The 26,291-nt window shown below is 43.5% G+C and overlaps 1 protein-coding gene and 1 long non-coding RNA gene across 3 annotated transcripts in view; one reads left to right on the top strand and one right to left on the bottom strand.

The window, feature by feature from the left end:
- The window catches only part of ZCCHC14 (zinc finger CCHC-type containing 14), a 95,156-nt gene that overhangs the window by 43,393 nt on the left and 25,472 nt on the right, over positions 1–26,291 (top strand). For both annotated transcript variants that reach the window (XM_030581935.1, XM_030581936.1), the window contains one exon: positions 22,564–22,637. In XM_030581935.1, coding sequence (XP_030437795.1) covers positions 22,564–22,637 — 74 coding nt within the window. The remainder of the gene's footprint in view (positions 1–22,563; positions 22,638–26,291) is intronic.
- On the bottom strand, positions 12,987–21,067 carry LOC115660469. Its single transcript, XR_004002826.1, has 3 exons — positions 20,607–21,067; positions 19,739–19,864; positions 12,987–13,138 (listed from the first exon to the last, which is right to left on the bottom strand). It is a non-coding gene; the product is annotated as an uncharacterized LOC115660469 (long non-coding RNA).

Here is a 26,291-nt window from a genome sequence, read left to right as displayed (position 1 = left end):
ACTAGAGCAGCGGTTCTCAAACTTCATGGCACTGTGACCCCCTTCTCACAACAAAAATTACTACATTACCCCAAGAGGGGGGGACCTGAAGCCCAAGCTCACCCAAGCCCTGCCGCCCCAGATGAGGGGAAGGTGGATAAAGCTGAAGCCCAAGGGCTTCTTCCTTGGGCGGCGGGGGGGGACATGTCGCCTTAGCCCTGGGCTTGGGCTTGGGCTTCAGACTTGCTGGGGCCCGGGGCCAACGCCAGCCTTGGTGACCCCATTAAAATGGGGTTGTGACCCACTTGGGGTCCCAACTCATCTTTTGAGAACCCCTGGATTAGAGTAAAAATGATTTTACAGGACTGTTTTCCTGATTAAAAAATAGAGCTAAGCAAAAAAGTCAGTGCTTCATTTTCCTTTCTAACTTGCTCTTTATGCCTCTGTTAAAGAGCAATGGATTTATTGCATTACCTCACCGCCTAGAGTGGATCAATTTCATCAGTGTATCATGCACATGCTATTTTTAACAGAACTGGAAGGGATAACCCTGCTGAAATTACATCATTAATATACACAGCTGAAAGGAAGTGGCACAAATCACAACAGTGCCCTAGAAGGATTATTCCTCTGTTGTATTTTCTGCCTCTGTGAATGAATTATTCAATTTGTATAGTTTACATGGCGATAGGATTGGCAACTAATGCTTATAAAGTGTTTGGGAAATAATTTCCTATAACCAGTCACATGAAGATGGGTATAAGAGTGGAAACAATTCATTTTGTTATAAAAGCAGGTTTGATATGACGTACTTATTAATTGGTGTGTGGAGGGAGTTTAAAATAAATTAAGCCTATTGTCTTCAGTCAAAACAATGGCATTCAATAGGCAGATATTAAAGAATTTGTAGAGGTCTTCCTATTGGTATCTGCTAGCAAGGCATGGTGGGGACAGAGGGTTTGAATTTAAAATGTGATTGTATCCATCACTTATCTTCAAGGCACAGCATAGTCTCGTGGTTAGAGAACAACCTCTTGGGACTTTAATCCCAGTTCCCAGGGATTCCCAGTGACTTTGACCCATACAGTTTAAATCGCTACCTCAATTTCACCATAGGCTTTATCCCTTTTTTTTTCTTTCCATATCAGGATCACAGAGATGTTGTGAGGATTAATTATCTAATGGTTCTACAATGCACTGAAAAGATGACTTACAAATGCTAAATATTAGCAAGTGAAATAAAATTGAATTATTGCCGTATCCCTACTGGGAACCAATGTGCAGTCATGCTTTATTGAACACAGGCTTGTGTTTTGTTTTGTGTTGTTTTTGTTTTTTTTACAAATTAGCATAAATCAGAATGTTGAGGCCTAAAGTTTTAGGAAAACGTGCACTTATGCACATGCAATAATGAAAATTAAGGATTTAAAATTTAAGTTGACAAATCCAGAAACTCTAGCTGATAGGAGCAGAAGCAGCCAAAGCAGGTACTCCTGCACTGGGGAAGAAGGGGGTTCAAGGACGTCCAACCAGAGCCCCTTATCTCCCCAACACCCCTCAGACCCAGACCTGTGGAGGAGATGCTCCATCAGGAAGATTGCCAACTCTCTACTCATACAAAACCAAACACCCTTGCCCCACCCCTGCCATGCCCATCGTATGAGGCCACACCCCTTCTCCAATGCCCAGCCTCTGCTCATTCCATCCCCCCTCCCTTTCACTCGCCCTCCCAATCCTCCCTCCCTCCCTCCCTCATTTTCACCAAGCTGGCTCAGGGGGTTGGGGTGTGAGAGGAGGTGAGGGCTCTGGCTGAGGGTGCGGGCTCTGGGGTGGGGTTGGGGATGACGGGATTGGGGTGCAGTAGGGGGCTCTGGGCTGAGATTGAGGGGTTTGGAGAGCGGGAGAGGGATTAGGGCTGGAGCAGGGGGTTGGGTCGCAGGAGGAGGTGCAGCTCCAGGCGACGCTTACTTCAGGCACTCCTCGAAGCAGCAGCATAGCTCCCCTCTGGCTCCTAAGTGAAGATGCGGCCAGGTGGGTCTGTGCACCTCCCCGTCCGCAGGCAGCGTCCCCGCAGCTCCCATTGGCCATGGTTCCTGGCCAATGGGAGCTGGGGTGGGGCAGCGCATGGAACCCCCTGCTTGCCCCTATGCCTAGGAGCTGGAGGGGGGACATGCTGCTGTTTCTGGGAGCCGTGCAGAGCCAAGGCAGGCAGGCAGTCTGTCTTAGCCCTGCTGTGCTGCCAACCAGACTTTTAACAGCCTGATCAGTAGTGCTGACTGGAGCCACCAGGGTCCCTTTTCAAGCAGGTGTTCCGATCAAAAACCACATCCATCAGCAACAGAGGCACTGGGACCTATGTGATGCCTTCCCTTTCCTCTACCCCACCATATGGACTGGATAAATCTGCAGATACTCCAGCCAGTAGGAACAGGAGCAACTAAAGCAGGGACGCTAAACATTCCGAAAACTTCCTAGTTTTGTCTGGACTTCCTCCACCCTGTACTGATGGGCTGTTTTGTTCCAACTTTCTCCCTCTACATCCTTCAGACACTCTTTGCTTGGGCTTCATTTTATACCTGACTCTCTCCTCCCTTGCCAGGACCCCCTCATCTCCCTTCCCTTCCATTTGTCTTTTAAAATATCCCCTTCTAACTAGTCCCCTGCCCCTCCACACCCCCAAAATTGTGGCACTAACATATTCGTTGCCATCATATTCGTTCTGCTTGTGTGTTATACCCATTCCCACAGTTGTCTGTCTTATCTATTGAGATTGTAACCCCTTTGGGGCAGAGACCATCTACTACTGTGTTTGTGCAGTGCATTGCATAATGGAGCCCCAATCTTCACTGGCCCTTAGGGACTACTGTAATAAATGTGATCAATAATAAATAATATGAACAAAAACTTGGAGTTTTTGCCTCTTGTAGGTTGGTCCCACAAATCTGGTGTTTAACTTGAAAAGATTAGCTTGAATAATTTTTTTGTTGGTGAGTTTGAAATACCTGCTCTTGCTCCATTTTGTTTCAGAACTATACAATTTTAACTTATTCAGAGCTGCAGAAATCATTCAGTAAAGATTTGAACAGGCTGCCATCTGCTCTTAATACTTTGGTCTTTTATCACCAGAAAGCACTATAAGCCAAGGCATGTTGTCCCAGCAGCTGCTGCATTGTAATCTCACTGACGTGGCCCCTTGTACACTAACATGGCTATGTACTGCAGACCACATGCATGTTTTGAACATGTTGTAAATAAAAATATAAATAAAATAATCAGATCCTGATCTGGTGGATTCATCTTAGAACTTCGATCTGCACACCCTTTTCAGACCTGATTGAACACATTCATGTTTTTGTTTGAGATAATGGAACTCGAATAATTTTGTATGGAAAACAAAATTAACCTTATATACTAGTTCCCCATTTATCTGAATGAATGTAGAACCTGGGGCGTTTATTGACTTAATCATGGTTTTGGATCAGAGGAGAAACTTTTAATGTAAGTTACGACTATCAGGCAACATAAGTTATTTAAAATAATATTTTGGGGTGTTTTAAAATAGGACTTTCTACTAATAATTCCATTCTCACAGAGCTGATATAGTTTGATTATGTTGGGCCAGATTCTAATCCCTGTATGTGGGTGGAATAGCACTCTTATTTTACCAGTTGTTTCATTGTTTTTAAATGGGGCCACTCTAGTCATCGTGGCTAAAGGTGTAAGAATCTGGCCTTCTGAATTGAGGGTATTTCTTACAACCTAGGAGAATATCAGGGCTCAAAACATAACTCCCAGTTGCAGGGGGAACATAAATTTGGTTTACAGTGCTCTTCTGTGGATGAATTCCTTCCAAAATGTGTCAGGATGGGCTGTCAGCTGAATAAAGAGACACTACATATCTAGAAATTTGGCATCTTCAGTTGCAGTAGGTTTTTCCTCTTTGGGAGGTGGTGGGATTTTAGCATGGCCTTCGTTTTAGTACAATTTATGTATGTTGTGGGCACAGAGAGAGGCTAAGTCCTAGTACAGCTAAGCTCGTACATATTTTTCCATAGAAAACAGCTCTCTTTGAGATTTGTTTTATATACCAGGTTATAAAACTTTTTGAACTAGGATTTATAGTCAACTAGTTACATTTTGTTTCCTGCTGAATTAAAGATTCCTGCCAAGAAGCAATCTCTCTGTAGGATAGACCTGTCCCTTTTTAAAAAACAAACAAACAAAAAAGCCTAGATCTCCTAATGTTCAGAGGCAGACCGAGTAAGGACATTAAATAAAACAATGCCTTGGTCATTTAGAACCAGACTGATAGTAAAGTGTAGTTTGGAGTTTGGGCACATTATTTCTCCAAAAAATTATATATTTAATTTACAAACAAAGTTTTACATATCTACTCTCTTGTAGGTTACGCTAAAAGATATTTTTCACTGGTTTGGAATGTGTGATTAGACATGAAAAGCCTGTGCAAAAATATTCAGGTACCGAAACTGTTTGCAACTGAGCATTTATGCATACAGTCACAGTAATTTCATGAGCACACTTCTGAAAATCAGAATTTTACTCTGATTAGAGAAAATGACTATTTGTCTTCTAACTTGAAAATTAAGACAAAACATTGGGCCTGATTTTTAGGCAAATCAGGCATCCAGTTGCATGCGTAGTTTACATGTATTCCCACATTTGTGTACGAATAGCTAATTAGATGCAGTTAGATGTAGAGTTACCCAGTTTGTGTACAGAAATATGGTAATTATATGTTCAGATTAAGACCTCAATCCTGCACATGCTTAACTTTTATACACTGTGCAGTATAAGGCAGTAGGGAATTACTTCACAGTTCATGAAGGTATGGCCACACTTTCACATCTTTGCAGGCTTGGTGCCTGCCTACACATGCAACTGTGTGCCTGAAGAGTCTGAATAGTGTACTCCCTGCCACACACGCACTCTGTAAAACAAGAGGGGCATGCAAGATTACTGTCCAGGTATTTTGTGCTTTTATAGAGGACATTTTTCCTTAAACCAACTTTTGAAGAGTATTCTTCATAAAGTAAAAACAAATATTTCCTCTGTAGCTGCAGTATCTGTAACTAATAAGAGAGGACTCTTGAAGCCTTCCTTGTCCTTGCTACACAGTTCAATTTTGTTGTCAGAAGTTTCCCCTCCTCCCTTCTTTTCTGCCTACCACATTATAGCTTTAGCTCTGGGTCCACGAGAAGTATACTTTCAAAGGAATAGCACCTGTCTAGTTTAGCATGTGACTGTTCTCACACTTCCTAAGAGTGCCAGGAGCTGATCTACAATACGTCTAGTACAGCAGCTCCTTTTGAATAAATTAATCAGTACAAATTGTTTTAACTTTTTAAAAAAAAACAAGCAAACCTGTGGCAGCTGTCTGTAAAGTGAGTAAGCTATGTAGTTTTATGTTGGCAACACAAAACTTAGTGTTGGTAGCCCAAAATATTTGGTAAGAAAAACTTCAATTATTTAGGTTCTAGTTTTTGAACATATGTTTTTTTTTCTGAAAACAGCTGAATGATATTCATCTGGGTTTTAGATTTTCCTCTCCAGATATGAGTCATCTCCCACGTTCAGTGCAGACAGTGAGATGTTTTTCCATAGCCCCTTAAATATAACAAAATCCTGGAATGATTATGTAGGTAAACATTGTGGCCTTTTGTGGCTAGCTAAATGCTGACAGCACTATTCTCTGTTCATTAAATTCATACATTGTTTAGATTTTAGCTTGTAAGAGCTAAAATATATGGACAAGGGTTTGGGTTATTTTTAATCTAGATCCTGTTTTGGAGAAACTTGAAAGGGTTACTCAGTCTTCAAATTAAATGAACCAAACTGAGAAAATAGACAGGATTATGCTGAATAGTAGCCTTTTGAATGGAGGCAGGGGACACAGCCCATGAATATTGAGTTTTCCATATGCTGCCAAAAATAAATTAACATTTTTTTTTAAAGCTGTGTAATTCCTTCCTGTGGGATAATGCAGCCTGTAGGTTTCTGAGTGTTATTTTAAATTAAACTAGGATCACATTGTCACCAAAAAAACATGTGTACTGAGCCCAGTGCTAAACCCATTCTATTAACTGGAAGAAAGTCTTTAATTTCCAAGTAGCAAGGAAAAATGACAGTTCTCCTGAGCTTTCCACCATTAGCATTCTATGGACATCACTGCTGTTGACTGGGAAGTTATTTTCGCCGCACCAGGAGAACACCAGTTTCCAGCTACAGTGTGCTGCTGCTCTTCTAGGATAGGTAGTGGAGACAATCAGAAGACCAGCTGTTTTGCTGCTGCTTTTCTGGCTATGGCTCCTTTTCTTCACAGCTCCAATATCCTCATTGTCTCAGGCTACGTCTTCACTACCTGCCGTATCGGCGGGTAGCAATCAATTTCTCGGGGATCGATATATTGCGTCGCATCTAGACGTGATATATCCATCCCCGAACGCACTCCTGTCGACTCCAGAACTCCACCGCAGCAAGCCGCGGTAGCGGAGTCGATGGGGGAGCCGCAACGTCGATCCCGCGCAGTGAGGGACGGTAGGTAATTCGATCTAAGATACTTCGACTTCAGCTTCGTTATTCACGTAGCTGAAGTTGCGTATCTTAGATCGATCCCCTCCCCTAGTGTAGAGCAGCCCTCTGAGGGAGCTCTCAACAGAGCAGCTCTTTGCTGCCTTACAGTGGGCATCTGCAGAAAGACAATATGCCCCATTGTGAGACTGATTTGGATCCCACCATCAGTTGACATTTTATCTACTAAGCTTTTTAGGATAGATAGTTCCCTCAGAGTAACTGTACACCTAGGGAAGTCTTCAGTAAAATGTTTGGGTTTGGGTTAAGAAGAGCTGAAGAAGACTCTGTATAGCTTGAAAGCTTGTCTCTGTCCCAACAGAAGTTGGTCCAATAAAAAACATTACATCACCCATCTTGCATCTCTATTATCTTGGGACTGACCCAGCTACAAGAACACTGCATAGAGCTCTTAAGAACATTTTGAGTTCTTTACAACATTTTGACTGCTTTACAACTGTCTTTCTTCTCTTCCACGTTGCTAAGTACATAATTGAGTTGCTGAGTAACAAGTGTACCAGGCTGCATCTAGAAGAATATAAGCATGAATTTAGTAGATTGATAACAGTATAAGATAATGTGCTTTTACGCTGAAAAATCTAGTCATTGGGAAAGAACCCTACACAGTAACGTTAAGTAGTCATCTTATAATTGCCCCCAGATGAGGAGAGATTATCTCTTGTGATTCTGTCTTCTGCTGCAGCTTCATAAGGACAGTTTTTCAGTCTGTCCATGTCAGAAGATCATACTACACTTTCATACCTTTCCAACAGCTATCATATTCTGCATTCCTTTATAAAGGGACATATAAACTGTATATTAAATTATTATACAACTTGAGTACTTCTCAGCAGAAACATACTTTGCACTTGCATAGAGGCTGCAAGATCAATTGATGTAATGTCCATGTTTCGTACCTTGATTAGATGGTGATTTATTTATTAGGTAACTTCTTACATGAAAGCAGGTTAATTCTCTGGCAGCAAATCACCCTACCCTTTCTGGTGATGTCTAAGTGACAAGACATTTAATAATTTACATTTCATCACTAATATAACAATAAAAGGGATCATCCTTATGTGACAGATCAACACGTGTTTAGCTATACATAATGAATTAAATTTTCATCCTTTTTGGAGTCAGCTTTGCTCTCTTAGCTACTTTTAGAGATTCTTCAAAAAGAAACACTGATTTGTAAATCTATCCTCCCTCACTCATTGTTAGGGTACCATCTCTTAGTTTTAGAGAGAGTAAAAAGGGTCTTTTAGTATACTTTACTTACTGATGTTCTTTTTTTCTAATGTTGGTATAATTAGCTACCATTTTTGTGAGTGATGTGCATTTGTTAATTTGTCAGTTTAGAACTTAATTTAGCATTTATGTAATTCTTGCAGTAATATTTTTTTATAAAATTGTCTGTTATCAAATTTTCAGCTTTTAGAAGTGATACAATGTGTATTTCTCCTCTTCTTCACCTTCCCTTTCCTCTCCCAAAAGGAAAGATTCTGTAATTGTGTACATTCCTCTTCCCCCCCCTTCAAAAAAGGACACCCCTGTTTAAATACCTCACCCTTCACATTCTGCCTCAATGTTTCAGTGCAGATTGGATGGCTCCTGCTTTTGACAGTGCTCAGGAATGGTTGCTGAGTGAGTTAATGTGTGGCAAAAAAGTTGGAGATTTTCTTGCTGTTTGTTAAATGGAGCATAGTTTAAGTCTAAAGGTTTCTCTGTCATCCTTTTAATATTCAATGATACAGAACCCATCGGGTCATAAGTTTGAAAGTTCAACTGAGCAATTTTATAAAATGTAGGGCCTCTGGGATACTCTTTTAAAAACAGAGGGTTCCTGTGGGGAGATATCAAGGACAGATCAATGTTTCCAATTGTCTCTGTTTGTAATCACAGCTCTGTTTATTTAGTATTAATGTTAAAAAAAAATTGAATCTACAATCAGATGACGTCACCAGTGATAGAGCCAGGTGACACTTGGTTTGCAAGGAGGCCATGTCCCTGTGGGATTTGCTATGATGATGATTGACTATTTAGAATTTTTGTTAAAAGGAGTTACAATGTAGATTTTCCTAAGCTTCCAGTCTGTGCTGTGTTTCTCATCTCCCACTTGTTACTGAATTTAATACACTGTTGCAAACTACTACCAGATTCTGAGTGCTCTATTCTGAAAGGCGCTGAGCCCTCAATTCCCATCTATGTCAGCTTACTGGCCATGCTGGCCACCTTCTATAGCCCTGGCCACCCATTTCCATGTTGTCATGTATACACAAAATTGCGACTTTTTTTTTTTAATTCTCTATGGAGCCCTCTTGGCTTCCAGTATGTGAATCTTTGTGTGCTGAGTGGTAGAGAGCAGGTGAAATAAAATGTGATGGTAACTGGATCACAAAACTTAGCATTGTAAATTTGGCACAGCAGCAGATCCATTCATGTATTTGCTGGGATCTCATAATTCTATGGCATAAAATAGTGCCAACTTCAAGGGAAGTTGTCGTGTTCCACTACTCCCAGGATCCAGACAATAAATGATTTTAAGTGAGAGAAAATATCTGCTTTTTTTTTAATTGAAACCATTGGGGTGGGGAGTGTTTAAAAATAACTTTTAAAAGTTAAAGAAGTTAATTTATATTATGCACACATGAGTATTTTTTTACCACACTTCTACTTTTCCTGGCATTCTACCAGCACTTTTAGGGATTCTTTTGTTTTAGAAAGGTACTCCTATATGATTTCTCTTTTCATTTTTTAAGTTACTGTACTATACATTTGTTTAAAAACTGGGAGCAAACAATGACTTGGAATGTGTTTTATTGATTGCTTAAGACAGGCACATATTTTAAACAAACATTTAATCAGCTGTACTTTTCTTTGAATGCTTCAGTGTTCCTGTAAGGAAACAAAGCTTCATGAATGAAGTTAATAGATTAAGACCACAAATGACTATTATGATCGTGTAGTTTGACCTCCTGCATAACATAGGGCATAGAATTTCACCTATGAGGTTGCTTATAGACTAACAGACGTTTTGGAGCATGAGCTTTCGTGGGTGAATACCCACTTCATCAGATGCATGTAGTGGAAATTTCCAGGGGCAGGTATATATATGCAAGCAAGCTAGAGATAATGAGGTTAGTTCAATCAGGGAGGATGAGGCCCTGTTCTAGCAGTTGAGGTGTGAAAACCAAGGGAGGAGAAACTGGTTCTGTAGCTGGCAAGCCATTCACAGTCTTTGTTTAATCCTAAGCTGATGGTGTCAAATTTGCAGATGAACTGAAGCTCAGCAGTTTCTCTTTGAAGTCTGGTCCTGAAGTTTTTTGCTGCAGGATGGCCACGTTAAGGTCTGCTATAGTGTGGCCAGGGAGGTTGAGGTGTTAATTTGCTGCTTTTACAGACCCAGACAGGATTTACAGGATTCTTTGCTGCTTTTACAGATCCAGACTAACATGGCTACCCCTCTGATACTTGACCTATGAGGTTTGCCTTTTTAATAGTTGTCTTGTAGCTTCTCTCATATTTATTTATTGAGTACCGATGGTGTGCTGGGTGCTGTATTAAAGTCAACACAGTCTCTGCCATGTGGATCTTACAATTTAAATTGTGTATCCACTATTCTACATACAAGGTAAATTGAACCTATGTGCAGATAGTGTCTACCTATGTACTGTAAAATACTCTTTTACACTGAGTGCATGGTTGTTTCTCACTGAAGGCTTCCATAGCATTTGTTCTAAATGGGGAGTTTTTCATTTTGTAATTTTACCCTATAGAATCATAGGGTTAGAAGGAACCACAAGGGTGATTTAGTCTAATCCCTGATGGCTCAGCTCTGTTGCTTTGCTGTGTGAGATTTCCACACTCCTCTTTGCAGTCTAGTTATTCTTCTGTTAACCTTGTCTATATACAAAAATGTCTCAAAGACCTTCATCTATAACCAGTCTTTGATTTCAGGAAACATGACCGGAAATGTATCCTGAAGAAAGCATCAGCCTGTTTAAGCCGTCTGTGAAATAAAAAAAAATGAAAACCAAGGCATTGTAAATTCTGTTAAGACCCTTAAAGTTAATTGTAAAATGAGTCAGATGTTTGATTTTTCATATGCAGAGTTTACTTTTTAAAAATGTGGTTCTTACCTGTGTTACCCTTGCTGATATATGTTACATTGTTTATCCTTTTGAAGTCTTCATTGCTGTGATTGCTAATCTTGAATTTTTTAAAAATACCTTAACATTGGAATTGCCATTCTGGATCAGTTAAGTGGTCCATCTAGTCCAGTTACCTGTGATTAACAGTGGCTAGTACCAAATCCTTAAAAGGAAGGCACAAGAAACCCCATGGTAGACTGTTATGGAATGACCTGCCCCGAAAAGAAGCTTCCTCCTAAACACCACCATCTTTTCTTCTCCCCGTCCACTCCCATTTGCATGGCACGTAGAAGAGAAGAAGTTATTCAAGCAGTGATTCATATGAATGGTCAGCATTCCACTGGGTGCCAATAATGAAGCTTCCTTGCTTTACCACTACCTTCATCACAACCAGCAAGCCAACTTTTGAGAGGTGGTTCAACAACCCTACTAGTCTGGTCCTGGACACTTCTTTTGCCCCAATTGCCAGTGAAAACAGGTGATGTTTTTGCTGTTGTGGACTGGATGTGTGTATCAGTCCGAATTGAAATCACTACTCATTCATTCTATGCAACAATATGTATTACAGCTATATCAATATGATCCTGATGACAGAGAGGGCAATTTCTGGCAAGGTACTACATGAAGCTCTAAGTGTAATTTTAATGGTATAGCTCAGTTAACTCCCTGAGGCCTGGTCTACACTACGCTGTTAAACCGATTTTAACAGTGTTAAATCGATTTAACGCTGCGCCTGTCGACACTACACTGCTCTTTATATCGATTTAAAGGGCTCTTTAAATCGATTTCTGTACTCCTACAAAACGAGAGGAGTAACGCTAAAATCAATATTACTATATCGGATTAGGGTTAGTGTGGACACAAATCGACGTTATTAGCCTCATTATTTTACAGTAGCTACCCACAGTGCACCGCTCCAGAAATCGACGCTAGCCTCGGACCGTGGATGCACACCACCGAATTAATGTGCCTAGTGTGGACGCGCACAATCGCCTTTATAATATCTGTTTTATAAAATCGGTTTAAGCTAATTCAAATGTATCCTGTAGTGTAGATGTAGCCTAAGTAATTCCTAGGGTTTTGAGTAAATGAGACAGATTCTGTGTTGTAATCTATCAAATAGCAAAGAAAGGGGAACAACTTCTTCTTCTTCGAGTGCTTGTTCATGTTGATTCCAAGTAGGTGTGCGTGTGCCACGTGCACAGTTGTCGGAAGGTTTTTCCTCTAGCGGTACCCGTCAGGTCGGCCATGTAGCCCCCTGGAGTCGCATCTTCATGTCAGTGTATATAGGTCCCTGTTGACCAGCTGCCTCTTCAGTTCCTTCTTGCCACTAATGACGATCATTGAAGCAGCTCTCTTCTCTTGCTATGGTAAGCCATCCCTTAGTGCAGGGGTCCCCAACGCGGTGCCCACACGCACCATGGGCCCATGGGGCATCTAAATGCGCCCGCGTCCTGGCCGACAGTCGAGCATCCGCCAAAATTCGGCGGCATTTTGGCGGATGCTCGACCGCCACCATGGTCCTTCGTCTGGCATCTGCCAGATGAAAAGGTTGGGGGCCACTGCCTTAGTGGAATTTCCCTTGTTGTATCTGTAAATTGTTAATGTTAGGATTAGTTAGTTTTCATTAGTTCATAGTTAGTTAAGATAAGTTTTAACTGGGGGTTTCCCACCACCATGTTCTCCCCCTCCTGGGAACTGGGGCATGCCTCAATATCAGGGATTCAAACCGTGCGGGTCCTGTCTGAAGCGCTATGCCAAAGGGAGACCCACATGACTCCTGTTTCAGTTGTTTGGGGGAAGCCCATTAGACTGAGGATATGTCTACACTACAAAATTAGGTCGATTTTATAGAAGTCGACTTTTGAAATTGATTTGATACAGTCGATTGTGTGTGTCCCCACTAAGTGCATTAAGTCGGTGGTGTGCATCCACAGTACTGAGGCTAGTCGACTTTCGGAATGTTGGACTGTGGTAGCTATCCCACAGTTCTCACAGTCTCCACCTCCAATTGGAATACTGGGTTGAGCTCCTAATGCCTCATGGGCAAAAACATTGTTGCGGATGGTTCTGGGTACATGTTGTCAGGCCCCCCTTCCTCCCTCCCTCCATGAAAGCAACAGCAAAAAATAGTTTCTCGCCTTTTTTCCTGGGTTACCCGTGCAGACAACATACCACGGAAAGCATGGAGCCTGGTCAACTCACTGTCACCGTATGTCTCCTGGGTACTGCTGGCAGACGCGGTACTGCAGTGAAACACAGAGCATCCCCTTGCCTTGTCTTGCAGATGGTACAATACAACAGCTAGCCGTTGTCGTCCCATGGGTGCTCCTGGATGACCTCGGTTAGGTTGGTTGGGGACACCTGGGCAGACGTGGGTGCTCCTGGCCAGTCTCGGTGAGGTCAGTCGGGAGCTCCTGGACAAAATGGGAATGACTTCAGGTCATTTTCCTCTTTCAGTTTGGTCTAATGAGAGAGCTCCTGGAGGTCACTACCGTCGAATTGCGTCCACACTACCCCAAATTTGACCCAGCAGGGTCGATTTCAGCGCTAATCCCCTCATCAGGGAGGAGTGCAGAAATCGATTTTAAGAGGCCTTTAAGTCTACAAAAATGGCTTTGTCATGTGGATGGATGCCTGGTTAAATTGATCTGACACTGCTAAATTCAACCTAAGCTCGTAGTGTAGACCAGGGCTGAGAAGTGCAAAATCTGCAGAGACTTCTGCCCAAGGACTAAGAAGGAAAGGGACTTTAGGCTAAAATTGCCCATTCATCCCCAGCCAGCATAGGCAGTGTCTGACCCCAAACCCAGCATTTTGGTGAGGAGTGTGCCATCCTCAGTAAGAGAGGCAGAGAAATAAGAGTGCAGAGAAAGGACTTGGGCTCCAGAGACACGGTCCCATTCGCCAGTCCCACACAAGAAGTAGTCCAACAGAGGTCGCTCTCCCACTAGAGCAGAGCAAGGAGACACCCGACTCCAGCTCCAGCTCAGCTGGCACCATCCACTCCGACCTCGCAGGGAGGTCCACTGAGTCCTGTTCTTGTGGAATCCCCAGTGCGGGAGTGTCAAGTGGAGGGTGCAACAGCAGGCAGTCCTCAGCCGCTACAGCTTTAACTCCTGGAACACATTGTCCAAATTCAAGAATCTGCTTCTGGCTGACTCTTGTTGGGAGTTTGCTGCCGTTCTTGAGAAAGGCAAGGTCATTGCGAGAACCTCCTTACTGGCCTTCCTGCATTCTGCGGACTCGGCAGCCCGGACTACGTCAACAGCTATAGCTATGAGAAGGAACTCATGGCTTCAGGCATCGGGACTTCTGCTCAAAGTTCAGCAGACAATTCAAGATTTGCCTTTCGACAGCTCAGGGCTTTTCTTGGAGCAAACAGACTCTAAGCTCCACAGCCTTAAAGACTCATGGGCAACACTGAAGTTCCTGGGGCTTCATGCCCACCCCCACCCCGAAACATTTTCAGCTACAGCTTACCCCTTGCTTCTACCCTACTCCCTGCCCACGCACCACAGACAGGACAATAGCAGGAAGTAGGCCAGGAGTAATAGATGGAGACCACCTGAGCCCTCCTCTAACAAGGGGCAGGGTTCAGTGAGGCAGCCAGCCAAACTTTTGAGGATGCGATTCACCAGTCCAGATACTTCCCCTCCCTTTGTGAATCATCTATCCCATTCTACCATGCCTGGGCACAAATCACCTCAGACCAATGGGTCTTGAGCATGGTAGAATTGTGATATTCTCTTCAATTTTGTTTCCTCCCGCCTTTCCTTCCCCCCACCACTTTCCCCATCCCTCTTCAGGGACCCCTCTCACGAGCAACTTCTCACACAGGAGGTGCAAATGCTCCTATAACTTGGGGTGGTAGAGGAGGTCCCTCTGGAATTCAGGGGCAGGGAGTTCTTGTCTTGGTATTTTGTAATCCCGAAGGTCAAGGGTGAGCTCAGACCTATTTTTAGACCTGCGAAACCTCAACAGATTCATGAAGAAGGTGAAGTTCTGCATCATCTCCCCGGCTTCCATTATCCCTTCCCTGGATCTGGGGACTGGTATGACAACCTCAACTTGAAGGATGCATGCTTTCACGTGTCCATAGTTCCATCCCACAGACAGTTCCTCCGCTTCGTGGTCAACAGTATCTACTATCGGTTTAGGATTCTCCCCTTTGGCCTCTCGGCGGCCTCTTGGATGTTCATCAAGTACATATCTGTCGTAGCCACCTTCCTGCAGAAGCAGCAGGTGCATAAATTCCCTTACTTAGACAATTGGCTAATCAAGGGTCACTCTAGGGCCCAAGTGGAGGACCACATGTGCCTGATTTGGGCGATGTTCGACAGGGTCAACCTGATACTGAATGTGGTGAAATCAGTCCTAAGTCTTACTCAGAGGATAGAGTTCATCGGAGCTCTCCTCGACTCTGGTCAAGCCAGGGCATTCCTTCTGGAAACATGCTTTCTTGCCATGGGCACCATCCTAGGGAACTCAGGCGATACCCAAACACTACAGTGCGAAATTGCCTGGAGCCGCTCGGCCATATATGTATGTAGTACAGCATGTTAGCTGCGGCTCCAACCCCTTCAACCTTGGCTAGCCTTGGTATACAGGCCGAACCGAGACCACCTAGACAGGTTTGTCACATTCACTCCTCCATTTATCGAGCTCCTCCTGTGGTAGTTCAACCCACAAGTGCGGCAGTACCCTTCTCCGGGCCCCAACCCTCGCTGTCTATAGTAACAGATGCATCAGCGATGGGTTGGGTTGCGCACCTAGGAAGAAGCAGGACTTCTGCTGCACATCAACATTAGGGAGCTCTGTGTGGTTTGCCTTGCTTGCCAGATGTTTCAAACGCATCTAGAGGGCAGATGTGTATCAGTATTGACAGACAATACAACAGCAATGTTCCATATAAACTGATAGGGTGGTGCTCACTCCTCTCCCCTGTGCCAGGAAGCCCTCAAGCTGTGGGACTTCTCCATTGCCCATTCGATGCATCTGGAGGCATCGTATCTTCTGGGCTCTCAGAATGAATTGGCCAATCATCTAAGCAGGTCCGTTCACAATCACGAGTGGTCCCTCTGCCCACATGTCATGATCAACATCTTCCAAAGGTGGAGATTTCCTCTGACAGACTTGTTCACAACACGGCACCACAGGAAGTGTCAGCAGTTTTGTTCCTTCTTGAATCTGAGCCCGGGCTTACTCATGGATGCCATTCTCCTCCCTTGGAAGGGGGACCTGCTGTACACATTCCCGCCCTTTCTGCTCATGCACAAGATCCTGCTGAAAGTCCAAAGAGAGGGAGCATCAATGATCTTGATAGCACCGGCATGGCCACGTCAACACTAGTTCACCACACTTTTAGACCTGTTGGTGGATACACCTATAGCACTGCCCTGGTCCCAGACTTGATCACGTAGGACCACAGCCATCTCCAGCATCCTAGTCTAGAGTCTCTCAAACTCACAGCATGGAAACTCCTTGGCTGAGCCCTTTAGAGCTCACATGCTCAGACTCTGTCAGGGAGGTTATCCTTGGCAGCAGGAATCCTCCAACTTTAATTGGCCGAGTGGAAGAGATCCTTGATTTGGTCACTTCAAAAGGATAGTCCACCATTACAGTCATTGATTCCCTTCATCCTGGACTATTTACTGCACCTGAAACTGGAAGACCTGGTGGTGTCATCAATAGAGGTACACCTGGCCGCCATCTCAGCTTTCCATTCCGTTTCTGCTAGTTGGTCATATTCACTAACCCCGTGGTTGGCTGCTTCCTCAAGGGACTAGATAGACTGTACCCTCAAGTAAGACTGCCAGTCCCCCCATGGAATGTCAACCTGGTGCTCTAGAGCAGGGGTGGGCAAACTACGGCTCGCAGGCTACATCCGGCCTGCCAGCTGATTTAATCTGGCCCTTGAGTGCCCGCTGGGAAGCAGGATTTGGGGCTTGCCCCCCTCCAGTTGGGGAGCAGGGTTGAGGGCTGCTTCGCGTGCGCATGCCATGGCTCTGTGCAGCTCCTGGAAACAGTGGCATGTCCCCCTTCCAGCTCTTATGTTTAGGGGCAACCGGAGGTTCTGCGCAGTGCCTCTGCCCTGAGCACCATCCCTGCAGCACCCAGGGGCGGCACTTGCTGATGGGGCAGTGCGCAAAGCCACCGGGCCACGCCTCTGCTTTGGAACCGGGAAGGACATATCGCTGCTTCCAGGAGCTACTTGAGGTAAGCACCTCCTGGAGCCTGCACCCCTGAGCCCCTCCCATGCCCTGATCCCCCTCCTGCCCTCCAAACCCCCTTGATCCCAACCTAGATCACCCTCCTGCACCCCAAATCCTTCATCCCAAGCCCCAGCCCAGAGCCTGCACCCCCAGCCGGATACTTTCTCCCTTCCCCCCTGCACCCCCACCCCAGTTTTGTGAGCATTCATAGCCCATCATACAATTTCCACACCTAGATGTGGCCTTGGGCCAAAAAGTTTGCCCACCCCTGCTCTAGAGGCTGATGGGCCCTTCTTTTAAGCCCCTAGCAACATGCTCTCTCCTCTACCTTTCCTGGAAGGTGGCATTCCTGGTGGCTATAACTTCAGCCAGGAGGGTGTCTGAGTTTAAGGCCTTGACATCTGAGTCAACTTATACATTTTTTTATAAAGACAAAGTACAGTTGTGGTCACACACATCTTTCCTCCTAAAGGTAGTTTCTCAATTCCACACGAATCAGGACTAGCTGCATGGTAGTAACCGGGAACGGATGCTTCACTTCCTGGATGTCAGATGAGCATTAGCTTTTTGCATTGAGCGTACAGAGCCATTTCGAAAATCAATACAGCTCTTCATTGCAATTGCTGAGAGGATGAGGGGGCTCCCAGTGTTGTCCCAAAGGATCTCTTTATGAATCACAGCCTGTATTAGGATGTGCTATGGCCTAGCAAAGATACCTGCCCCAGCACTAACAGCGCACTCCACAAGAGCTCAGGCTTCCTCAGCAGCGTTCCTGGCACAGGTCCCCATTCAGGACATCTGCAGGGCTGCGATGTGATCATTTACCTTGCACTGTGCCATTACTCAGCAGACCAGAGATGATGCAGCATTTCGCAGAGCGGTGCTGCAGTCTGCGACTCGGAGAACTCTGACCTCTCCATCTAGGGAATACTTGGGAGTCACCTACTTGGAATCGTCATGAGCAATAACTCGGAGAATTAAAAACATCGTAACTGGTGTTCTTCAAGATGTGTTGCTCATCTCCATTCCAAAACCCACCTGCCTGCCCCTCTGTCAGAGTACTCCGGCAAGAAGAGGCAGCAGGTTGGCAGGGACCTATATATACCGCCATGAAGGCTCAACTCCAGGGGGCTCCACAGCTGACCTGACAGGTTCCGCTAGGAGAAAAACTTTCCGGCGACTGTGCATGTGGCGTGCACACACCTACTTGGAATGGACACATCTCGAAGAACAACAATTACGAGAGGTTGGTAACCATTTTTTCGTGATTGATAGATTGCTCCAAGTAGTTAGTCTTCACAGCAAATTATGAAAGATTATTAAGCAATCCAGAGCTTTAAGATAAGTAATATCAACATATACTGGTGATGGGAGGTCCAGAAGTACAGATCTGTGAATGGGTGACTGTCACAAGATTTCTGGACTTTTTTGTTTAGACTCGTGATATTTTTAATAACATTAACTAGATGGGAGAAAATTACTAGAATGTTAATATCTAAATAGGAAAACTCTGAAGACGATTGTGATGGATGCAGTATAGGAACATAACTTCTGTGCCCTGAACTGTATTGAATGCTCTAGAATAGATTGAATCTTACAGAATCCTATGAACCTGCCAATATAGTAGAATCCACTTAATCACCCGCTTGATAGATGGCACACCTTTTTAATTGGGTTGGTTGCTAGGGATGTATTCAGTTCAGTGCATTTAATTGACTCAGAACAGTGGATACTTGATATAACTGATATATTAACCAACACACCTAGTTTTGCATGTAGTTTCATCATGGTATGTTACGCAGATGTTAGTTGGTATTGGCTAGGATAGGTCTCCCACTGTGCAGGCTTTTGTGTTTTTTCAGGCTTCCTCCCTGTTATGTAGTATTACCTTAAAATAAATATATATTTTGTTGCTGTGCAATGTTTTTCTCTAAAGCAGTTTGAAATTAAAATGAATATATCTCAGGAAAAGGTACTGTGTTCTGCTGAGAACCCAGAGAGTCCTGATCCTGCTGCATGAGTTCCTCCACTGATTTAATTAGTGGGAACAGGGTTGGATAGTATGCTATTTATATTGTTCTGTTAGATTTAGTTCTTTTTTCCCCATAACAAATTAAGATCCTTTAGCAGTAGCTGATTATGGCTTATCTAAAGTGGGAAAATGAGTTATGCTATCCACATTAGGAATTTTTTCTGCATACAATAGTTAGCATTTTATAATTCTAGTATAAGCAGCAAAAGTTGTAATTTTAACATGTTAGCTGGTTTAGGTGAAGAGAATTCATGGGAATACACATACATAAGTTCATATTCAAAAACTGTGTCAATAACCCAACTAGTAAAATGTATACAACTGTTTTATTTTACAGCTGTGTACAGTCCTGTCTTGTTTGAATAACTCTAGCATTTGCTGGTATCTCTAGAGATGTTATCTGAATACTATAAAAACTGCAAGGAATGCAGAACAAAGCCAATATGGTAACGATTGAAGATTTGAAGACACCTGAGTAACAGTTACCAAATCTAAATGGCTTCCCTTTCCTCTGTCAATCTGTGAAGATGTGTATATTGCAGAAATTTATACCAGTCCTTCAACAAGTTTGTTCCTATTTTACCTTTATGCAGTTTTACCCAGCAAATAATGATCCACTCCAGTTAATGTTAATGTCTCTAACATTGCTTGCCAGTCATGATAAATCTCTAAGTGCATATATTCCAGTCCATGTTCAATCTACAGCAATTCTGTGCTTTAGGGTGAATTGAACTTCTTTTAGTACATATATGGAGAGAAAAACATCTTACCCATTTTAAAGCATGTGTATATCTTCAAAGCAATGTATAGCCATCCTTTCAAAACCCTTTGGGAGATTACTTATTCTTAACGTGCCACATCTTCCACCTCCAAACTGAGGTGTTGAGGGTGCAACACTGTGATAAAATACAATAAAAATCATTACATTATGGTTTCAAAAAGGGCAGGGAAAAGTCTCTGAGAACTTTAAATTAAGATGGGCTCTAGGGTAGGAAAATGCAGTAAGTAATAAATACGAGGCAAACAGTAGCCACACTGAAAATGCATGGCAGGTATTTTGTTTTTTGTTTGGTGGTGAGAGAGAGAATGGTTGAGATGGAGTGTGTATGTGGGGGCGGGCAGTACCACAACTTAAACTGTTATCACAAAGGCATGATCATCAACTGACCTATGAAACAATTTTCGGATTCCTAAAAAGCATATGACTGAAGATGAGTAAGGACAAGGTTGCAGAAGGAGGAAGTTTCTAAAATAACCAGGGTCTAAACCAGCGGTTGGCAAACTTTTGGCCCGAGGGCCACATCTAGGAATAGAAATTGTATGGCGGGCCATGAATGCTCACAAAATTGGGGTTAGGGTGTGGGAGGGGGGTGAGGGCTCTGGGAGTGGGGCCAGAAATGAGTTCAGGGTACAGGAGGGGGCTCCAAGCTGGGATGGGAGAGTGGGATGCTGGGGTGGTGGTGGTGAGGCCTCCGGCTGGAGGGTGCGGGCTTTGGGGTGGGGCTGGGGATGAGGAGTTTGGGGTGTAGGAGGGTGCTCTGGTCTGGGACCGAGGGGTTCAGAGTGCAGAAGGGGGATCAGGGCTGGGGGTTGGGGCATGGGAAGAGGCTTGGGGCGCAGGCTACCAGTGGCGCTTACCTCAAGCAGACCCTGGAAGCAGCGGTATGTCCCTTTTCTGGCTCCAATGCGGAGGCGCCGATGGGCATCTCTGCATGCTGCCCTATCCACAGGCACTGCCCCTGCAGCTCCCATTGAAGCACCGGAGGGGGCCATTGGCGCGTCTAGAAGCTGGAGAGGGGCCGTGCCTTGGCTTCTGGGAGCCACATGGTGCAGGCCTCGATCCTGCACCCTGGCTGGAGCTGGGCCATGCTGCGGCTTCCGGGAGCCCTGCATGGTGCAACCCCCGACCCTGCTCCCTGGCTGGCACACCGGAGCGAGGCAAGCCCCAGACCCTGCTCCTTAGCAGGAGCTCGCGAGCTGGCTTTAAACAGCTCGCCTGCCAGATCTGGCCCGCAGGCCATAGTTTGCCCACCACGATCTAAACTGTTACCGTCTTCAAAAACCGACAGGACCCAGCAAAAAGTATTTAATCAGCCAGAGTAAAGACTTCAAGGGGGGGTCATGATTGTTGCAGCTAGCAAGAAAACAAGCTGCAAGTAAGTGATAAAATAGTACTGCTTGAAGCAATACAAGGAGAGAATATGAACGCTTTAAGCTTCTGTAATGTAACCAGATACAATTTTACTGTTAAACGTTTTATTTTGTTTTGGTTGTGTCCTGTGTATTATGTAAAATAGACTTACACAGTAAATATACTGCCAGGCTTACTAGTGATCCAGTGTATAAATAATTTTGAATAAGTATACAAGAGCCTTGTTAAACTCTGTTCACCAGAAGCAAGGTGCTAGAGTTTTGGTAGGTGGATTTTGTTTGTTTGTTTGCATCCTGTCACCTGCAGCACCCACTGTTTGGACTGAAAATTCCAAGGAGGATGTTTTTGTCACAGTTTAATTGCTATCGGATCCCTAACACATTCTAAATATCCTTTTTAATGAAAAATTCCCTGTCTTTTTATATGTTTAGTTAAAAGGCAGTGGAAATTGTTGATAGAAATTTTGGAAGGTGATAGAAGAATGGTGAAAAGTGAGTACATACACAGTTGAACTAGTTCTTTTTTGTGCAACTGATAAGGCAAGTAAGACTTCCATGGAGATAATGTAGCAAAAATTTGAAGTGCAGGATTGTCTTTTGTGGTAATGTATCATAGGGGATGGTGGCAGCAATGCCACTGAAGTTGCCTATCATCTTCCACTACTAGACCCTCTTTTCATTTGCTTAAATCTTTTTCAAATGTTAACTGTTCAGGCTGAAGTATTCCCCCTGTATGGGGGGAGGGATAGCTCAGTGGTTTGAGCATTGGCCTGCTAAACCCAGGGTTGTGAGTTCAGTCCTTGAGAGGGCAAAAATCTGTCTGGGGATTGGTTCTGCTTTGAGCAAGGGATTAGACTAGATGACCTCCTAAGGTCCCTTCCAACCCTGATATTCTATGAGTAACTGAAATCAAATGGGAGCTGTGCTTGGAACATATAAAGTACTATAAAAATGCTAACCGCTCTGAAAAAAGTCAGGCACTTAATATTAGTGGACCTGTTTGACAATTTTCTCCTTAGTCTCTGTGCCTCAGTTTTCCATCGGCAAAATGGGGATGATGATCTCTCTCTTCCTCACAGGGATGTTGTGAAGATAAACTCGTTAGTGTTTGGGAAGAACTCTGATACTGTGGTTTTAAGTGCCACTGAAAGGCCATGAGCAAATAAAGAATTCTGTGTTCAATGCAGGGTTTGGGTGTTGTGCAGTAACTAAGTCACAAGGAGCCACGTTGAATGATGAAAATTGGAAGAAATATTAAACAGCTACCCATTCAATGATCGCCATTCCTCCTGTGCACTGAATGAGGCAAATTTATTTTTGTATATACCTGTAATACTGCCATGCTTCACTCTCAAAACAAATTTTGCTGCTAGATAAGAATAACTGGTTTTCTCGGTGTTTGGGGACTTCCTTCTTATTCTTCTCATTTCTTTACTTTTAATAGTGAGTGTTGAAAAAGTGGAAGTAAAGGGATTGGCACACAAGAAGAATGAAAGAAATGTTGACTATTCCTTTGAGGTAAGTTTTGAGGATTTTTTTTTTCTAATGGGATGAGAGAAAAGAAGAAAATACTTTAAAACATGAATGTGAAAGTTTGGAACAGTTAAGGAACATTCAGGCCAAACAGACAGATCTCAAAAAATAGTCATCGGTGGGGAATCATCATTAAATGGGAGTGGTTCTAGTGGGGTTCCACAAGGATTGGTACTAGGCTACAAAACATGAACTCCCAGTGTGGTGATGTGGCCAAAAAGGCTACCGCAATCATTGGATGTATAAACAGGAAAGTAGAGGTGATTTTTACCTTTGTCTATGGCATTAGTGAGACTGATACTGGAATATTGTGTACTATTCTGTTGTCCACATTTTTTAAAGGGATGTTGAAAAATTTGGAGAGAGCACAGAAAAGAGCTACAAAAATTACTTTGAGGGTTGGAGAAAATGCCTTACAGTGTGAGACTTACTCAAACTGTTTAACTTGTTAAAAAAGAAGACTGAGAGGTGACTTGATTAGTGTATAAATGCCTTCACAGGGAGAAATACCAGGTACTAAAGGGCTCTATAATCTTCCCAGAAAGGCATAACAAGAACCGACGGCTGGAGGCTGAAGATGGACATATTCAAATTAGAAATTAGGCACAAATTTTTTAGATTGAGGATAATTACCCACTGGAACAAAACCACCAAGGGAAAGGGTGGATTCTTCATCTCTTGATGTCTTCAAACAGAGACAGGAAGCCTTTCCGAAAGATATACTTTAGCCAAATACAAGTAATGCTTTAGTCTAACGCAAGTTTTTGGGCTCAATATAGGAATAACTGAGTAAAATATGATGTCCTGTGATAAGTCCTTTAAAAAAATAAAAGTAGTCCTGGAACATTCCAGAATGGCCCAGAAGCAGAAGTGGAGGAGGAAGCCACCATCTCCTTACACTGCCACCTCCACCCCTTCTGCTTCAGGCCTGTTCCGGAAAGAGAGATGGCATCTCAGTAACGTGGGCAGGTTACTGAGCTGCCATCTCTCATTTCAGAGCAGGAAACCGAGTCAGAAATACTGGAATGCCATTCCAGAGCATTCAAGCATGACTTGAGCACCGACAGGAGGTCAGACAAGATGATCTTATGGTTTCTTCTGGTCCTAAAGTCTATGAATCTGTGAATGTCTAGATTTAATTAATTTTTTGTCTTAATTCTGTTATGCCTGAGAAACCTCTGGTATGACACACCAAAAGCAGAATTTGATTTAGGGGTAGGTGGTTCTATTGTTTTGTCGATGTTCATGATCTAGCTCCTTATTGGGAAAAATAATTCCGTATGTTTAGGTAACATTGCCTGTTCAAAATTGCACTCCTCAACTCTCTTTATCAACCAAAGCCACAAGGAGTTGGTTGCAGCTGCCTCGTTCAAAGCTGCACAGCCAATGGCAGAATGGGCGTGGCAGAGCTTCATTCTGCTGTGACCCATTGGCTTACATTGCAGATTGTGGGAAGGCTGTTGCAGGAGGCAGTGAAGTGGCATATGCAGCTCTCTCTCCACTCATGTAAAATTTCCTTGAACATTGGGAATTCTCTGGCTAGTTTAAAGCCATTTTACATTGTTCATGTTGTAAAAAATGTGCCCTTAGCAGATTGAAGAATCTGGCCTTAGTTAATTTAGCTGCAGAATACCCTTGAGAGATCGGTATTATCCCTATTTTACAGGTGAGGAAACTAAGACACAGAGAAGTGACTTGCCCAGAGTCACATAGGGCATCTGTGGCAGAGCCAGGAATAAAATCCATCTCTCTTGATTCCCAGTCCTGTATGCTAATTACAAGAATGTTGTTCCTTAAATCTGTAGTAAATACTTAACTTTAGTTTTCTGTATGGTTTAGTCACCAAAATGCAATCTGTTTTCCTTTGCAAACAACTATACAGATGCTTGAAAATGCATTAAAGTTAAACTTCTACTTTGTGGTTATTTGTGTTGTGTTTTAATGACAATAAGGTCTTATCTACACTGAAAAATAAAATATTTCACCACTGCACTACCACTGGTCCTAGCAACAGTGGGAACTTCAATATAGATAAGGTGTTAATGGTTTCAGGAATTTTTATTGCTATGCCATCTAGATCTGCCCTCTCTGAACAGGGATAGACCGCATCATTTATCTGCCTTAAATCTTGCATTGGGGGATGTCATAAACAGATAAGTATGAGTTAATAGAACAGAAGTACTTCATATCTCTTTTGCTTGGAAAGGGTTAACAAGATCAGTGATCCTGGCTGTCACCTGACCAGAGGACCAATCAGGGGACAGGATACTTTCAAATCTTGAGGGAGGGAAGTTTTTGTGTGTGCTGTTAGTGTTTGGTGGTTGTTCTCTCTGGGTTCTGAGAGTGACCAGACATGCAACCAGGTTTCTCTCCAATCTCTCTGATACAGTCTCTTATATGTCCAGAATAATAAGTACTAGGTAGATAAAGCGAATTAGGCTTATGTTTGTTTTCTTTATTTGCAAATGTGTATTTGGCTGGAAGGAGTTCAAATGTGTATTTTGCTGAAAGGATTTTAATTTGTACTTGTATACTTAGGCTGGGACGGTATTCACAGTGTCTATAGCTGAAAGACCCTGTAAGATATTCCATCTTAAATTTACAAAGATAATTTTTACTGTTTTCTCTTTCTTTAATTAAAAGCTTTTCTTGTTTAAGAACCTGATTGTTTTTTTATTCTGGTGAGACCCCAGGGGACTGGGTCTGGATCCACCAGGGAAGTGGTGGGGAGAAAGGAGGGAAGGGGGATAGAGAGGTTAATTTTCTCTCTCTGTGTTAGGATTACTGTCTCTCTCAGGGAGAGTCTGGGAGGGGGAGAGAGAAGGAGGGGGGAAGGTGAATTTTCCTTTCTGTTTTAAGATTCAAGGAGTTTGAATCACAGTGATCTTCCAGGGTAACCCAGGAAGGGGAAGCCTAGGAGAGGCAACGGTGAGGGAAAGGGTTTACTTCCCTTGTGTTAAGATCCAGAGGGTCTGGGTCTTGGGGGTCCCCAGGCAAGGTTTTGGGGGGACCAGAGTGTACCAGGCACTGGAATTCCTGGTTGGTGGCAGCGCTACAAGTACTAAGCTGGTAATTGAGCTCAGAGGAATTCATGCTGGTACCCCATCTTTTGGACGCTAAGGTTCAGAGTGGGGAATTGTACCGTGACAGAGGAGCTTCAGTGATGGTAGTGCACTAGTGAGAAGTTTTAAGAAAAAGCTCAGTGTTAGACCCCACCTCAGACAACCCTCCTAGAAAGAATGTAGGTGATAAAACTCCATCGTAGAATCTGCGGTTTGAAACCAAGATGAGCTCAGGAAGTGTCAGTAGTGGTGTCCAATCTTTCTCTTGCCCTTCTGGGGGTTTCTGTGAAACAGGACGGTTATATTTGCTCCACAGGATTCAGCAAATGAAGCCTTCCAGAATTGCACATCCACATGTTGGCATGTAAGCCAAGTTCGGACAATTGTGTACTTGACAAGGGCTTTAAAAAAAAAGTAAATTCTAATGTAAATTCAGACCCTTATGATATTGAGCAATATAGAGACATCTTTCGTCTCTTGGTGGTTCAGAAGGTAATAATACTGCCAGTGTCAGTGTCTGACACAAGCTGATCATGCTGCTTTCTTTATGTGATAGATTTAACATCCATATCAGGGT

Source organism: Gopherus evgoodei, chromosome 12 (assembly GCF_007399415.2).
Source record: "Gopherus evgoodei ecotype Sinaloan lineage chromosome 12, rGopEvg1_v1.p, whole genome shotgun sequence".
NCBI lineage: Eukaryota > Metazoa > Chordata > Testudines > Testudinidae > Gopherus > Gopherus evgoodei.
Note: the sequence above shows the minus strand (reverse complement) of the source record. Positions and strands in the feature narration are given on the sequence as shown.